Genomic DNA, 17,502 nt, shown 5'->3' on the forward strand with positions numbered 1-17,502 from the left:
CTTTTGTCTCTTCGCTTCTAGTGACCCCTAGTGCTCCTGGCTTTGGATGGCATAATTCCAATCTCTGCTCCTGTCTTCACATGGCCTCCTCTCCTCTTTTTATAAGTACACTAATCATTGGATTTAAGGCCCACCCTACATCCAGGATGATATAACCTAGAGATCTTTAACTAATGACATCTGCAAAGACCCTATTTCCAAATAGCATCACATTCTGAAGTTTCCTGTGGACATGAATTTTGGGGGGATTACTACTTAACCCATAAAACAGATTTTTGTTTTATTTTGTTATTCCATGTTTTTATTGTTGAGTTCTAATTTAGCTACACTGTAGTCAAAGAAGCTGTTCTGTTTGAACATCAATTCTTCAAAACCAACAGCTTCATCAATTTTTCTAAGTGTTCCGTGTGTTCTTAAAAAAATGAAAAGTTCTCTATAGTAAGTCAAACTTTTAAATTCCATTTTTAAATCTTGTCTACTTTAATTTTCTTTCCTGGTCTCTCAGTTTCTGACAGATATGTATTGTTGGGTTTACCTATATATTCCTGTCATTTTTCCTGCATACAAGTTTGAGTAAAAGAAAATAAACTCAAATTTTATCTTATTGGTATATTTGAGCCTTTTATTATGAGTTTACGAGGTAAACTCATAATATATATTAATTTTTTTGCCCTGGAATTTTATTTTGTCAATATTAACATTGCTCATTAGCTTTATTTTAGTTAGTATTTGCCAAATATATCATTTTCCATCTCTTCCATGTTTTGGGAGGTAAGGCAAAATAAACTGTAATCTAATCAAAAGAACATATACAAATGGTTTTGAAAGTCAAATAGTTCTAGTAAACTTATAACAGAAATCAACAGTTTTCAAATACCACCAATTTATTTAGCCATTCCTTCTAGTATCACTATCCTTGTTTCCAAATAACATGCCTTTATATTGCTGTATCCTTTTTAGTTCCAGAAATTATTTTTCTATTTCCTTCTATGATCAATATGGATTTACCTTTTATAGAACTTTCCTGTCACACCCATATTCCCTCAATCTATCTTCTGAAAAGTTTTAGCCCTATATTAATGTTCATTGTTTATATATTATGTAAATTGTAGTCATGATGATTAAATCAATATTCAGTGATTGTGTTACGTTTCTATTATTCACAGTTCAACCAACTAGTATACTGTAATCACATTTATTTTCTTTTACAAAGTTTTGCTTTTACTGAGGAGTTAATAATTGCCTATTTTAGCATTTGCTATGTTTCTATATACCAATCCCTACATCATCCTCATAAATGTAAATAGAATTGGAAATCTCTTCTAAATACAGTCAACTACATAAGGTATTCTATCAACTCGACCTTTTTCTTACAGTCCTCAATCTGAACTTGTTCTAGATCTTTTGTACCACTGCTGCAATGGCAATTCCTTTCCCCTCTCTTCTATGTTGGCCCCATTTCCTCCATCCCATGTTTTCCTTTAAAAAAAATTAAATCTACTCCTTCATTTTATTTAGTGAAATAATTTTCCCTCAGAATTTCAAGGCATTACTCCTTTGGTTTCTAGTTCCATGTATTATTTTTGAAAAGCTTAATGTCAGTCTAATTTGCATTTCTTTATATGGTACCTGTTTTCTTTCTGGAAGCTTTCAGAATCTCTTTCCTTGCCAGTGTTTCAAAATTTCAAGGTCATGTGCCTTGGTGTGGATTTTTATGTACATGACAGTTCCTATTAGCATGGAAATTCATATCCTTCAGTTTTGGAATTTATTCCTATACTAGTCCTTTGAGTTCTTCTTTTCTATATTCTCTATTATCTCTATGGAACATCTGTTTTTTGACGTTGACCCTCTGGGGCCAATCTTGAATTTTTTTTCCTTTTCCCTTCTTTTTATGTTGTTTCCTAACAGATTTCCTCACTTTTATATTCCAATCCTTCTACTGAGATTTTTACTTCTGATATATTTAATGGGCTCACTTAGCTATTACACAAAAGTCACTATTCAATTTTCCCCAGCAAGTATCTTCCCCCTATTCTTCTTAATTCTTTAAAGTGAGAGGCTCTGAGGCTGGGCTTCTCTGACAGTGAAATAAGAGGACTTTTCCTTAGGATGTTAAGTCTGGAAATAGACCAACAATAATAGTAGCAGTGGACCCACATAACAAGTGGGAAGTTATAGGGGTCCCTCAGTGAACAAAGCCCAACTTATTTCACACACATCATCCTTACCAAATGCAAACTAGAGGTGAGCTATATTTGGTAAGTTCATTGTGCAGACTTCTGATGGAGTTCCCTTAGTCTATCACTTCATTCCCTGCCAATTTTTCTATATCCACCTCCTTCTCAATTGTCTGACAGTGGGATCACAGGGTTATCTATATGTACCAAATTGCCACTAGTATATAGCTCGTATATGAGAGTTTTCATTTATGAACTACATTTTGCAAAAATATTTGCCTTTCTATTTACTTGGCAGCCTCAACGTTAACTGGCAGATGTACTTCTTTTATCTTATTTCAAAAGACTTCAAAATGCTTTTCAGTGCAACAAAAAGTTATCTGGAAGAATAAATGTGTGCACTTTAGCAAGCAGCCTTTCATTCGGTTTCCTCATAAAAGCATTAACAACATCACATGAAGTCATTAACACTATGCCAAAACTGGAACATAGAGCCAGTCTATGTTTGAATACTGCCCCGGGATCAGTAGGTCCTATCTGACTAATAGCTATGCACAGGAATAAAAAACTGTAAATGCAACAAAGAAACAAACGCAAGTATACATGTAGAATTTTCAGTGGCTCCTGGAATTTTTATTTAATAAATACTATTGTGCAACAGTTAAAGAAGCACAATGTCAGGGATGCAAAGGAAAAAAAATCATGCAGATTCCTACAGATTAAAAGCTTTTATAAAACAGTGGGACCTATATCTGGGGGCAAGGATGAAAACTCAAATACCCACAGTCACCAGACTGACAAGGTAGATGTATGAAGTGGATTGAGTCCAAGACTCGTGGGGACTGAAGCAAACAGGAGAATGTATGTCCTCTCTGCAGAGGACAACCATGCCTCAGGGTCAACTGATAACTGCCATGGAGGAATACAAGTTGAGTGCCACTACATATTCTGACTTCTCAAGTGAAGCCCCAAATCTTATTTTTAGATGTTGGCAGCAAAATTTTTAAAAATTTAAAACACCATGGGAGCCATACACTTTCCTGCAGAATCTAATCTATGAGACATTAGTTTGTACCATCTGACAGATAAATTCATGAGGCATTTTAATCAAGATTTTCTATGAATTTTAGTCTTTAAAACATACTTAAATGGATACTATTTCATTTCAAAAGTTGCAATATATTTCCCATAGTGAAAATAAAGTCTACAGTTTTCAAAAATCTAAAGCATTTAAAAAGATTTTATATTTTCCTTCTTGTACATATCCAATAAAACAGCTAGGAGAAAAGTTTGCATTAACAAAGCAGAAAAAAAAGAAAGCCTGAACAATACTCTCATTTAAGATGAACAGGAAAAAAATAAAGGCTACAGAGGGCTTCCCTGGTAGCACAGTGGTTGAGAATCTGCCTGCCAATGCAGGGGACACGGGTTCGAGCCCTGGTCTGGGAAGATCCCACATGCCGCGGAGCAACTGGGCCTGTGAGCCACAACTACTGAGCCTGTGCGTCTGGAGCCTGTGCTCTGCAACAAGAGAGGTCGCGATAGTGAGAGGCCCGTGCACCACAATGAAGAGTGCCCCTGCTCGCCGCAACTAGAGAAAGCCCTTGCACAGAAACAAAGACCAACACAGCCAAAAACAAAGAAAGAAAGAAAGAAAGGAGTTCCTTTAAAAAAAAAAAAAAAAAGGCCACAGAATACACAAAGCCAATCCAGTCACCTGCATTATCTTTCTGAAAGGGTTTTTTCCCCATTGACAAGAATGCCTTAGTTACCACCCTCTTACTGTAGATCCCCTCTTTATGTTTAATGTTAACAGTGTCTGCCAGGTCATCATCCCTTGTGCCTAGCACCTGAGCCGGGAAGTCTGGAGCAATGGCATCATTGGATCCTACAGAAAAATGGAAAAGTAGTACAGTTAACACAAGTACAGATTGAAGAAAGACAAAAAATTTACCTCTTAAACCATTTCTATAAAAAAGGCACTACCAAAAAAAATAAATAAATAAAAGGCACTACCATGGGAGTGTTACAGGGTAATCAGAAGGAGACATCAGTCAAACTGAAGCTGTCAGAAATGTACAACATTGCAACAATATACTGGAGAAGCAAATGACATAAGAGGAGACATATAAATTAGAAGGGAGACAATTTCTGGCTCAGGAACGTTTTCAGAGGAGGAGAAAATAGTTTGTACATTGGAAAATAAGTAGGCTTTTTGAAATATGGAGAGGGAGAAACAAAGGCATTTTAGGTAGAGGTTACAGCATTAGCAAAGACCAGGAAGCAGGAAAACAGATTAAACAAAAAAATCAGATACTTTCATGGTCAGACTGTATTATGGACTACATTAAAGACAGTGGTGGGAGATATTAAAAATTGTTTGGAGGCTTCCCTGGTGGCGCAGTGGTTGAGAGTCTGCCTGCCGATGCAGGGGACATGGGTTCGTGCCCCGGTCCGGGAAGATCCCACATGCCGCGGAGCGGCTGGGCCCGTGAGCCATGGCCGCTGAGCCTGTGCGTCCGGAGCCTGTGCTCCGCAACAGGAGAGGCCACAACAGTGAGAGACCCGCGTACCACAAAAAGATAAAAATAAAAAATTGTTTGGGACAAAATTCAGCAGGGCATGGAATCCCAAGCTAAAGGGGTAAAGAGTGTAAATTTTACCGTACATGAAATGCAACATCATTAAGGATTTTTTAATAAAGGGAACTGCAATCAGTTACATTTTAGGAAGCTTAATCTGACAATAATACAAAAGACAAAACACTGTAAGGAAAATTTTATGTGATAAAGTAATACAAGATTTGAAAGTAACTTTATTTTCTTTAAAATATATTTCAATATTCTTAAATCCACTAATATAGGAACTGATAAGAGAAGTTTATCCATGTCACATGTAAGAGGCAAAAGAACATCTCTGGACATACAAGAGTTTATAGTAACTATAGAATTATCTTCTACAAGGATGCTTTTCTTTCTTAACTGGTACTCCATACTTCATGTATTTTCTAAGCACCTAAAATGTGTATGGCAATAAAAGCTGGGTAAGTATCAGTTCATTTGTACAGTATAAATATAAATAAGTCATGAGTTATATCTCAGGACAAATTGCAAGGATCCTATTAAGCCTTCCGGGTCATATGCACACTGAACTTTTCTTTGCTTCTGTGGCATCACGTTCTTTTATTTGCTCCCTACCTCTCTGGTAAATCCTTAGTGTCCTTTCTTCCACCAAATCTCTCAATGCTGGAGTTCCTCAAGGGGTCAGAACTGGGTTCTCTTCTCTTCCTGGATGAACTCATTGATCATCAATGTATGTAACACTACATGTGGATGACCAACAAATATATATCTCTAGCTGGAACCTGTTTTCTGAGCTTCAGATTCTAGCATTCAGGACACAGCTAGCCTCTAAAGCATCTGGAGGAAAAATTAGAAAAAGATGTCCCTTCCTCATAAAAAAAATTTTATTTTATATATTATGATACAACACAAACAACTATACGTGAGAGTCTCTTCACCACCCCCCTTTATTCTCCAAGAGAGGTGATTATGTCAGGTTCAGAGTTAGGTAAGGAAGAATAATTAAGTTCCTGAGAGTAGTGCATGGATGTACAAGAGAATCAACCTCCTTGGAGCTGAGAGGCAGTTGAAAGAGAGTGTAGCCACACGTATGTGTATATGCCATTGAATGTATGTGTACTTATTTTCCTGCATCTGTGCACAGCTGCAGAATGTGTGAAGATTTACGTTTCAGGAAGGAAGAGAGTTAACATTATTGCTCCAGAACTCTAACAGGAGATTTGGAATCTTCACACCTGGGTGTTTTCATAAAAAATGGCATATGTTTATGATGTGAACAGAGCCACCTTCTAGATAGTGCCCTTGCATACAAATTCAACTGTAAACCGACTCTGTTTACATTCAACTGCAGGTTTAACATCTCTACATGGACGTGGAACAGAAATCTCATTTTTAACATGTCCAAAGCAGATATTTTGACCATCTTCTCCAAATCTGCTTCTTCCTCAGGCTTCTCCATCTCAGTAAATGGCACCTTTATTTACCCAGTTGCTTATTCTAGAAAACCAGAACTCATTTTTTTTTCACCTCCTTCTCCCTTACTCTCCATATTATACGACCAAGTCCAGGAAGAACTATTTCCTAAAAATTAGTTGAATGTGTCCACTTCTCTCCATCTCTGTCATCATCACTCTAATCCTAGGTGCTACCACTTCTGACACTAATTACTGCAACAGCCTTCAGCTAACTGGTATCCTCACTTCTACTTCTTGACCCTCCCTTCACCTGGGCTCCTTGCCTTTCCATCCACAAGCTATTCTCCATATAGCAGCCTGAAAAAAATTTACAAATGTAAAACAAACCACAGTTGCCTACTAGAAGAAAGTTCAAATGCCTTAATATGGTTTACACAACCTTGGATCATCTTGAACCTACCTATCTTTAACCATATCTAGCCACAGCTCTGCTCTACCCACACTGCCTTCTTCTCACTTGTCAAATGCATCAAACTTTCCGGTTTCTGGAGCTCCTCCCATCCTGTTCCCTTCCGCCAGTACACTCTCACTCCCCACTCTCTGCCTGCCTAACTTATCTATATCCTCTAGATTTCAGCTCAAAAGTTTCTTCTTTGGAAAGGCCTTCATGGGCTCCTAAAACTAAACTGGATCCTTTTACTCTCTTAAAACTCTTCTTTATTTTTCTAACTCATCATTTGTAATTATGTACTTATTTGTATCTATTTGTTAATATGTGTCTCTCCACTTGAACATGATCATAGGGGGCATGTTTATTTTGCACAGCCGTATAAATATAGCACCTAGCACAGTATCTGTCAGAAACACGGTAAGAACATTAATACTTTTTTGGTTGAAGAAAAAATGAACATAAGCTGAAAGTTTCTGTGACCTTAAAAAAAAAAATAACCTGGTCATTGCAGAAAATTCAGAAAAGTAAGCAGAAAACAAACCAAAAAAACTCGACCATACTTTGGTTATAGATCCTTCTAAATGAATATATAGTGGGATCAAAATGTATACACTTTCAGTATCTTTTTTTCCCACCCAAATAGAGATATATTTTATTTAAATGGAATTTAAAGTCAGCATATAAAGTGAAAAAACATGCAGGGTCAAAATCATCCTTGAAGGTTGAAATTGTCTGTCTTGTCTGCTCAATAAATCCATCAGAGTCCACTTTTTCCCCCTGGCTTGTGCCTGCATCTAAGCACCTGATGAAGTACCTGACTTGTGTTTAGAGACCACATTGTACTAAAAACACTTAAACTCTAGAATCATACTCAGGGAAGCAAGTTAAAAGATGCTTAAACTATAAAAGTCAAATGCTGACACTGAACTTTGAGAACTGAGGTTTCCCACCTCTCATTTCAAACTCTCTCATGATAATATGCTGATAAGAGTGTGGAGGGTACAACACACTTGTACTTTTAAGATTCATTCTCCTCTTCTCTTTTTGTTAAATACGTGTAATTGAACTTGTTTAAATGCATGTGTGACATAATGCCAACGTATGCCAAAATTACTTATCATAGTTAAAGATATTTCATTGTAATCTATTCATCTATTCACTTATTTATGCCATCTTAAAGTTTCTTGTTTCCTGGTTTTTTTTTGGCTGCGTTGGGTCTTTGTTGCTATGTGTGGGCTTTCTCTAGTTGCGGCAAGAGGGGGCTACTCTTCCTTGTGGTGCGCGGGCTTCTCATTGCAGCGGCAACTCTTGTTGTGGAGCATGGGCTCTAGGCTCGTGGGCTTCAGTAGTCATGGCATGAGGGTTCAGTAGCTGTGGTGCATGGCCTTAGCTACTCCATGGCATGTGGGATCTTCCTGGACCAGGGCTTGAACCCGTGTCCCCTGCGATGGCAGGCAGTCTTAACCACTGCGCCACCATGGAAGCCCCTCTTGTTTCCTGTTCTTGTTCTATGTTATTTTGCTAATCTTATATACTCAACAATAATTTGGAAGATATCTAGTTTTAAAATTCTTTTAGAGGTTTTTTTTTGGTAGCTTTTATCCATTGTGGTAAAATATACATAAAATTTACTATTTTATTTTATTTATTTATTTTTTTGTTTGTTTGGTTTTTTTTTTGGTACGCGGGCCTCTCACTGTTGTGGCCTCTCCCATTGCACAGCACAGGCTCCGGACGCGCAGGCTCAGCGGCCATGGCTCACGGGCCCAGCCGCTCCGTGGCATGTGGGATCTTCCCAGACCAGGGCACGAACCCGTGTTCCCTGCATCGGCAGGCGGACTCTCAACCACTGCGCCACCAGGGAATCCCTACTATTTTAAATATTTTTAAGTATACAAGTTAAGGCATTAAGTATATTCACATTGTTGTGCAACCATCACACCATCAATCTCCAGAATTAACTCATTTTCCCAAATGGAAACTCTGTACCTTTTAAACAATAACTCCCTTTTCCTCCTCCTCCAAGCCTTTTGTGACTGGCTTGTATTACTTAGCACAATGCCTCCAAAGTCCACCCACAGTGTAGCATGTGTCAGAAATTCACTCCTTTTTAAGGCTGAATAATATTCTATTGTATGTATGTATCACATTGTATTGATCCATTCATCAGTTGATAGACATCTGGATTGTTCTCACCCTTTGGCTATTGTTAATAATGCTGCTATGAACCTGGCTGTTCAAAATCTGTTCAAATCCCTGCTTTCAATTCTTTTGGGTATATACTTAGAAGCAGAATTGCTAGATCATATAGTAATTCTATGCTTAATTTGTTGAGGAACCAATACACAGTTTTCCACAGTGGCTATACCATTTTACGTTCCCATCAGCAATACACAAGAGTTCCAATTTCACCATATCCCTGCTAACCCTTGCTCTTATTTCATAAAAGCCATCCTAATGGGTATGAAGTGGTATCTCTTTGTAGTTTTTATTTGCATCTCCTTCATGACTAATGATGTAAAACATCTTTTCACGTTCTTTTTGGCCATCTGTATCCTGGAGAAATGTCTCTTCAGATTCTGTACTCATTTAAAAATTAGATTGCTTTTTACTGTCATTGAACTGTAAGAGTTCTTCATATATTATGGATAGTCATCTCTCATCAGATATATGAATTGCAAATGTTTTTCCCAATTCTGTGAGCAACCTTTTTACTATGTTGATAGCGTTTTTTTTTGGTGCACACAAGTTTTAATTTTTAATCAAGTCCAATTTATTTTTTATGAAAACTTCTTTAACGTATCTGATCACCAAGTCATGAATAAAATGACACCTCTTTAGGCAAAAAGACAAAAAATACAGTTGTTTTTTCTTTTCATGCCTTTCATTCCAAGATTAACTTTTGGCATTTTTTTTTCCACCTTGTAACTAAATTTTCTATTTAGATGAGTGTTGTGTTAAACTGACTTCCAAGTTGACCACTGATCACTTTCAGCACTGCTTCATTTCTCTGTAATGAATTCTTCATTTTGATTCATCTCTTCAGCTGGGTGAGTCTTCAAGTGAATTTTTCAAGAAGGTACAGAGGTTGAATATACTTTCTAGCTGCTGTGTATGTCTCTTCATTGTCATACTGCTTAATGAAAATGCACTGGGTCCATAAATCCTTGAATTTTCCCAATAAATACAGATTTGGTTCCATTATTTTTACATTTAGTATTTTAAATAAGCCTGATATCAGAATAAATTTTGTTCTAACTTTTTAAAATTGTATATTTATGGGATTTTTTTCTTTTTATTTTGACTCAAAAATCTTTTTCTGATATGTATCTCAGTCTCTGACTTTTCCCTGGATTTTTAAGACAACTTTCAATCTGCATACAGTGTTCCCCTTTTCAGGAGAGGGATGTTTTATTCAATTAAGTGTTTGAATATTACTTTCTTCCTCAGCTACAGATATAGTTCTTGGTTTGGTTTACTTAGCTATGTTTCTTATGTCTCTCATCATCTTTCACAGCATTTTCATTTTCTTCTTCTTTTTCCTCTGTAATTTTGCAGACTCTCAGATTTGTCCTCATCACTAATTTAACTTCCTTCATGTTAATTCCACCCTTTCTTGCCTGCAAAATGTATTTTAAATCTGTTACCAAATCTTTACAGTTTTAGGCAGTCTTTTCCTTCATATGTTCATTCTTGCCCCCCACTTTTTTTCAAAATGGAGACAAAACATAAAATTCACCAATTAAAGTAAGTGTACAATTCACTAGTTCTTAGTATTTTCACAACCAATATTGCTATCTAATTCCAGAACATTTCTGTCGTGCCCCCACAAAGAAATCTTGTATATGTTAGCTGTTACTCCCTATTTTCCCCTCCCCAACATCCCCTGGCATCCACTAATCTACTTTCTGTCTATATGGATTTGCTTATTCTGGACATTTCATATACATGGAATTATACAATATATGACCTTTTGCTATTGGCTTGAAATATTTCTCCCTTTAATAGTGTCAGTTTTTTGGACTTCCCTGGTGGTACAGTGGTTAAGAATCCACCTGCCAATGCAGGGAACATGGGTTTGAGCCCTGGTCTGGGAAGATCCCACATGCGGCGGAGCAACTAAGCCCGTGCGCCAAAAGTACTGAGCCTGCGCTGTAGAGCCCAAGAGCCACAACTACTGAAGCCCATGCACTTAGAGCCCATGCTCCTCAACAAGAGAAGCCACCGCAACGAGAAGCCCACGCACCACAACTAAGAGTAGCCCCTGCTCGCCACAACTAGAGAAAGCCTGTGCACAGCAACGAAGACTCAACGCAGTCAAAAATAAAAATATAAATAAATAAATTTATTTAAAAAAATAGTGTCAGGTTTTTTCATTTTAATTCTGTTAGTTTTTGTTTATGTATTTGGGATTTGCTTATACTGCATTTGTCTTTTAAGTCATATAGGAGAAAAACTGAATTACAAACAAAAATACATTTATACTGTCTTTTGTATTTACTTATGTAGTTACCTTTAGTACTTTTTTTCATGTGGATTTAAGTTACTGTCTGGTGTCCACCATTTCATCTTGAAAAAAATCTCTTTAGTATTTTCTGTGGGTCAGTTTGCTAGCAGTCTTTCAACTGTTGTTTATCTGAGAATGTCTTACTCTCTCCTTCATTTTTGAAGGGTAGTTTTGCTAGGTACAGAATACTTGGTAGGCAGGTTTTTTCCTCAGCTCTTTGCATATGTCATTGCAATGCCTTCTGGCCTCTATGGTTTCTGATGAAAAATCAGCAATTAATCTTATTGAAGATTCTTTGTACATGATAACTCCACTCTTGCTGCTTTAACACTGTCTTTGTCATTTGATGGTTTATGATGTATCTAGATCTGGATCTCTTTGACTGTATCATGCTTGGACTTCCTTGAGCTTTTGGGATGTGCAGATTAACAGCAGTCATCAAATTTGCGAAATTTTAGGCCATTATTTCTCCAAATACTCCTTCAGTCTCTTTTTCTGTCTCTTCATCTGGAACTCCCATTATGTATATAACAGGATGCTTGAAGGTGTCCCATAGGACTCTGAGATTCTGTTAATTTCTCTTCATTCTTTTTTCTTTCTGTTTCTCACACTGGATAATCTCAATTGGCCTATCTTCAAGTTCACTGATTCATTCTTCTGCCTGTTCAAATCTGATACTGAGCTTTCTCCAGTCAATTTTTAATTTTAGTTATTGTACTTTTCAACTACAGATCTTCTATTTGGTTCTTTTTTGTAATTTCTCTTTATTGATATTCTCTATTTGGTAAGACACTGTTCTTATACTTCTTTAGACATGATTTCATTTAGTCCTTTGAACATATTTTAAATAGCTATTTTAAAGTCTTCATTTAGTAAGTCCAATGTCTGAGATTCCTCACAGTTTCTAAACTGCTATTTTTCTTTTGTATGGACCATATATATATATATTTTATTTTGAATTTCCATATCTTGTAACTTTTTGTTGAAAACTGGACATCTTAAAAAATATAATGTAACAACCCTGGAAATCAGAGTCTACTACCTCCCTAGGGTTTCCTGCTGTTGCTTTATGCTGTTTTTTTAAAGTAACTTTTCTGAACAAATTCTATAAAGTCTATGGAAGCTGCCACTCAACTAGCTTAGTGGTCAGCTAACGCCTAGATGGAGATATCCTTAAACATCTAGAAACAACAAATCTCCCAGTCTTTGCTGAGGGACTACGTGCACATAGCCGTCAATGCTGAGGGCAGGGAGTTATCAATTCTGCCTTAGCCTTCCCTTTCTTTTTGCCCAGAGCCTCAAGGGCAGCCAAAGTAAAGGGCAGGCCCCTCTCAGGTCTTTCCTCAGCATGCACTCAGGCCTGTGCACACCTGTGGTCTTCTAGAGTCCTAGGAATATGTAAATGCTTTTCAAAATATCTATGGACGTCTCATCCTCAGTTTTTCCGTTACAGCTTTTGGTTAGTCTATTGTTTGTCTCAAGTGTTACCCACTGCCTCATGCATTGTGGCATTAAAACACTTGCCTGGGGACTTCCCTGGTGGTCCAACGGGTAAGACTCCAAGCTCCCAATGCAGGGGGCCCGGGATCGATCCCTGGTCAGGCAACTAGGTCCTGCAACTAAGGAGTCTGCATGCCGCAACGAAGATCCTGAGTGGTGCAACTAAGACCCGGCACAGCCAAAATAAATAAATAAAATAAATAAATATTTAAGAAACTAAAATAAAACACTTGCCTGTAAGTGTTTTTTGACAAACACCTCACACATAGACACAGAGGCTCATACACACTGGATAGCTCTGAGTAAGGTCAAATAAAGATAAGCTTTTTGAGTGGAGTCTTCCAGAGAGCCATCAGACAGGTCAAATACTGACAATTCTTTGGGAATGAAATTTTGAAAGAGGTACAGCTCTGTTCTGCTCCCTCCAGTCCTGGGAATGCAGGCTGATATTTTTCAAGGTTATCACTGAGCTGAGTGTGGCAATGAGAAGAGGGCAAGTTAAAATGCCACAAGCTTACTATTCTTATCAAGGTTTAGCCATTTTTCTTGAGTAAATGCTTACTACAAAAGCTACAAGCCTTTGGTTAATTTCCAGAGTTTTGGAAAAGTTTTCCATAAAGTTTTGCCAAAATTCTGTTGCTTTTATCACAGGGCAAAATTTTGGAGGTCTTTACTCCACCATTTTTTTCTGCTATTAACTCTTCATTTTGTTTTAAAAATCCCGGCCAGTTCTCTCCCCATGGCTTTTTGCTCCTATTGACAGTATTAGTACATAAAGTATTTAAATGACTTTAAATGAATATAAAAATAACATCTATATTATATATTGGTATGAGGTATAAAATGGCTTTAAAAAAAAAGACATAGAACCTAACTTCACAGAACTTACTGTCAGATATAAATGAAATCCTGTTACTACTTAAGAGTGTTACTTGGGGCTTCCCTGGTGGCGCAGTGGTTGAGAGTCCGCCTGCCAATGCAGGGGACATGGGTTCATGCCCTAGTCTGGGAAGATCCCACATGCCACGGAGCGGCTAGGCCCGTGAGCCATGGCCGCTGAGCCTGCACGTCCGGAGCCTGTGCTCCACAATGGGAGAGGCCACAACAGTGAGAGGCCCGCATACCACACACACACACAAAAAAAGAGTGTTACTTGACCTAATGAGTAAATCTCTAACATCTATTGTACCTATATTCACAGAACTTACTGTCAGATATAAATGAAATCCTGTTACTACTTAAAGAGTGTTACTTGACCTAATGAGTAAATCTCTAACATCTATTGTACCTATATTCACAGAACTTACTGTCAGATATAAATGAAATCCTGTTACTACTTAAAGAGTGTTACTTGACCTAATGAGTAAATCTCTAACATCTATTGTACCTATATTCACAGAACTTACTGTCAGATATAAATGAAATCCTGTTACTACTTAAAGAGTGTTACTTGACCTAATGAGTAAATCTCTAACATCTATCTCTTTCTTTGCGAGGTTACCTTTGCCTTGGTTTTTGCTTTTGTTTTGTTTTTAGCTTATGTATTTTTATTTTTGGCTGTGTAGGGTCTTCGGTGCTGTGCACGGGCTTTCTCTAGTTGCGGCGAGTGGGGGCTATTCTTTGTTGCAGTGCGCGGGCTTCTCTTGTTGCAGAGCATGGGCTCTAGGCGTGCGGGCTTCAGTAGTCGTGGCACATGGCTCAGTAGTTGTGGCTCGCAGGCTCTACAGCGCAGGCTCAGTAGTTGTGGCGCACGGGCTTAGTTGCTCTGTGGCATGTGGGAACTTCCCGGACCAGGGCTGGAACCCGTGTACTCTGCATTGTCAGGCGGATTCTTAACCACTGTACCACCAGCGAAGTCCCTTTGTTTTTGTTTTTAAAAGAATTTTATGAGTTCAATTATTTACTCATTCTCAACTGAAGAGAAATTATTTGGTCCAAATATCTGCAATGGTTTATGACTTGCCCTTGGCCCCAAACTCTAGTTGGATCTTTCTAATATCTATAGAATCACAACATACTAATAGACAATATCCATCAGAACAATTCCTAGGCTTTCATCTAGAGCAGCTCTACTGGTCTAAGAAACTATTATTTTCAACTGTCAACTCCCTCACTCTCAGAATAGATGCAGAACATGATAAATGAGAACCTCAAGTGTATATAGCTAACAGATCTCTTCTTGTCTAATTGATGCATTCAGTACTTTATTTATAGGGACAGTATATCTCAGGATACAATGTACCATCGCTGAGTCATTTTCTCTTCCCACTACTGTCCAATTTTTCTCAAAGTTAATGTCTCCAAAGGGAAGAGTTAGGATGTAAATGAATAGAAGTACACAGGAGGCCTCAAAAAATACTGGAACACCTGATTAGACTTCTATTATTACATTCTGTCTTCTGAACTAGGTGGCTGAAAGTGAGACTGAGATAAAAGATTTTCCTACCTACAATCAATTAAGTAAGCATGTTTTATTTCTGGTAGCCATTAAGTGTGTTTTAAAAATCATAGCCATGCAGGTAGTGAAAATTTCTTCCAGTTCCTGGTTATAGGCTTAATAATCAATCCTAACATATGAGCATTTTGTGGTTCTTTTTTTCAGTGGCATCACAGTGAGAAGTCAGGAGCAATTTTACCAGGGGCTTTAACTCAGTTACTATCAGATACTAGTTGGGTCCTCTTAAAATTAACAGAAAATCTGCGTAAGACCAGGGACAACTACTTTCTTTTTAATTTCTACACCTATAAAGATGTCTTATGACAAATCATGTACAATTTATATCTAAACTGAACTGATTCAACTCCTGTGGACCAATCAATATGTTATCCCAACAATCAAAACCCCACACCATACCAACTCAGTATCCTTATAATTTTCCACAGAAGATATTTATTCAGTTCCTCCACGGGATGCTATTCATTTTCTAAATCTGCAGTTCTATTGTGGTGATCTCACAGGGATGCTGTGGGATATTTTAAAATTCTAGGGAAACAGTGATATTTAATATCTGGTGTACAGGACAAAAACTAATAGCTAAAGATAGTTTAAAGTTCCAACATTAGATACTGCTACATTCCTTTCAATGCTGCTACCTGTATCTCTGCAGAGTTGGATTCTTGACAGTTTCTGTAACAAAAGCAATAAATGAGGGTGGTTGTGTCCAATTTCATCTCAAGGTTTGAGAAACTGTGCCCTAATAGCCACACATATCTCATTAGCAAGTAATTATGCACATTTATGAACAAAGTAAAATGCTTTCTTTCAAACACAAAACAAAAAATATTTTTGTTTATTAAGTTGTAAGATCAAAATGGTAAGTATTTTTATGTCCTAATAACATAATAGCTTAGTATCTGAAAAAATACTTCATGTATTTATATGCTGCTGGTGATTTATATCCCCATGATGATGAGAAAAGAAATCACCCAAACACTAAGGTGACTGTGAACAGAGAAAACTTGGAAACCTTTGTCCTAGATGGAGTCCACTAACCCAAATAAGTAACTGTTCATACAATTTTCTTCAAATATTTATCAAATGTTTGAGTGTACACAATACATCTGACCAAATAACTCACCTATCTGAACCAGAGACTGAGTCAAGAAAAGCTCCATGTTTCACTTAAAGATTAAATAGCACTGAGCTTTCACATGTCATCCAGAATTAAACAGCCAATCCACAAATAAAATTTCAAAAAATAAAATTCTGAATAATTTCTGCATAATACCTGAGTGTGAGCTCTCAATGGTGGTGTCTGACTTGGAATCCAGAGATGAAGGAATTTGTCTTAATTGGGGAACATAGTACATCTTCGTACTACCAGAAGGCTTATATGGCAACAGTAAAGGCTGGCCTAAGGAGATAAAGATCAGAATAATTAATAAGAAAACATTTATTAATTAACTGAACAAATATTAAGTACCTTTAATGTGCCAAGCAGTGGTCAAGATTCTTGGAATATATCAGTAAACTAGCATTCTAGAAGAGGGAGATATACAGTAAACAATTAGCATACTAAATAAGTAAATAGTATTTTTATAAATTATTAGTGACATAAAAAATTAGAAAATATGGGGCTTCCCTGGTGGGGCAATGGTTGAGAATCTGTCTGCCAATGCAGGGGACACGGGTTTGAGCCCTGGTCTGCGAGTATCCCACATGCCGCGGAGCAACTAGGCCCGTGAGCCACAACCACTGAGCCTGCGCGTCTGGAGCCTGTGCTCCGCAACAAGAGAGGCCGTGATAGTGAGAGGCCCGCACACTGCGATGAAGAGTGGCCCCCGCTTGCTATAACTAGAGAAAGCCCTCGCACAGAAACGAAGACCCAACACAGCAAAAATAAATTATTAATAAACTCCTACCCCCAACATCTTCTTTAAAAAAAAAAAAAATTAGAAAATACTGGGACTTCCCTGGTGGCGCAGTGGGTTAAGAATCTGCCTGCCAATGCAGGGGACATGGATTCGATACATGGTCTGGGAAGATCTCACATGCCGTGGAGCAACTAAGCCCGTGCGCCACAACTACTGAGTCCATGTGCCACAACTACTGCTCTAGGGCCCTCGTGCTGTGAGTACTGAGCCCTCATGCTGCAACTACTGAAACCTGCGCGCCTAGAGCCTGTGCTCCGCAACAGGAGAAGCCACCACAATAAGAAGCCTCTGCACCACAACGAAGAGTAGCCCCCACTCGCCACAGCTAGAGAAAGCCCATGTGCAGCAACGAAGACCCAAAACAGCCACCCCCCCAAAAAAATTAGAAAATGCTGAGGAAGATTAGAAGTATTTGGGAAATTGCAGCAGGATGCAGTTTCAATAGAGTGGTAAGGGCAGGATCCATTGAGAAGATGACTTCTTAGCAATCTAT

At 37.8% G+C, this 17,502-nt stretch overlaps 1 protein-coding gene across 1 annotated transcript in view; it reads right to left on the bottom strand.

Annotated features, from left to right (window-relative positions):
* ALMS1 (ALMS1 centrosome and basal body associated protein) overlaps window positions 1–17,502 on the bottom strand; it is a 236,820-nt gene that overhangs the window by 69,279 nt on the left and 150,039 nt on the right. Inside the window, exons 16-17 of the mRNA XM_007453424.1 lie at window positions 16,364–16,489; window positions 3,898–4,068 (exon numbers count right to left, since the gene is read on the bottom strand). Of these exons, the coding sequence (XP_007453486.1) occupies window positions 3,898–4,068; window positions 16,364–16,489 (297 nt within the window). The remainder of the gene's footprint in view (window positions 1–3,897; window positions 4,069–16,363; window positions 16,490–17,502) is intronic.

Source organism: Lipotes vexillifer, unplaced genomic scaffold (assembly GCF_000442215.2).
Source record: "Lipotes vexillifer unplaced genomic scaffold, Lipotes_vexillifer_v1.1 scaffold253, whole genome shotgun sequence".
Classification (NCBI taxonomy): Eukaryota; Metazoa; Chordata; class Mammalia; order Artiodactyla; family Lipotidae; genus Lipotes; species Lipotes vexillifer.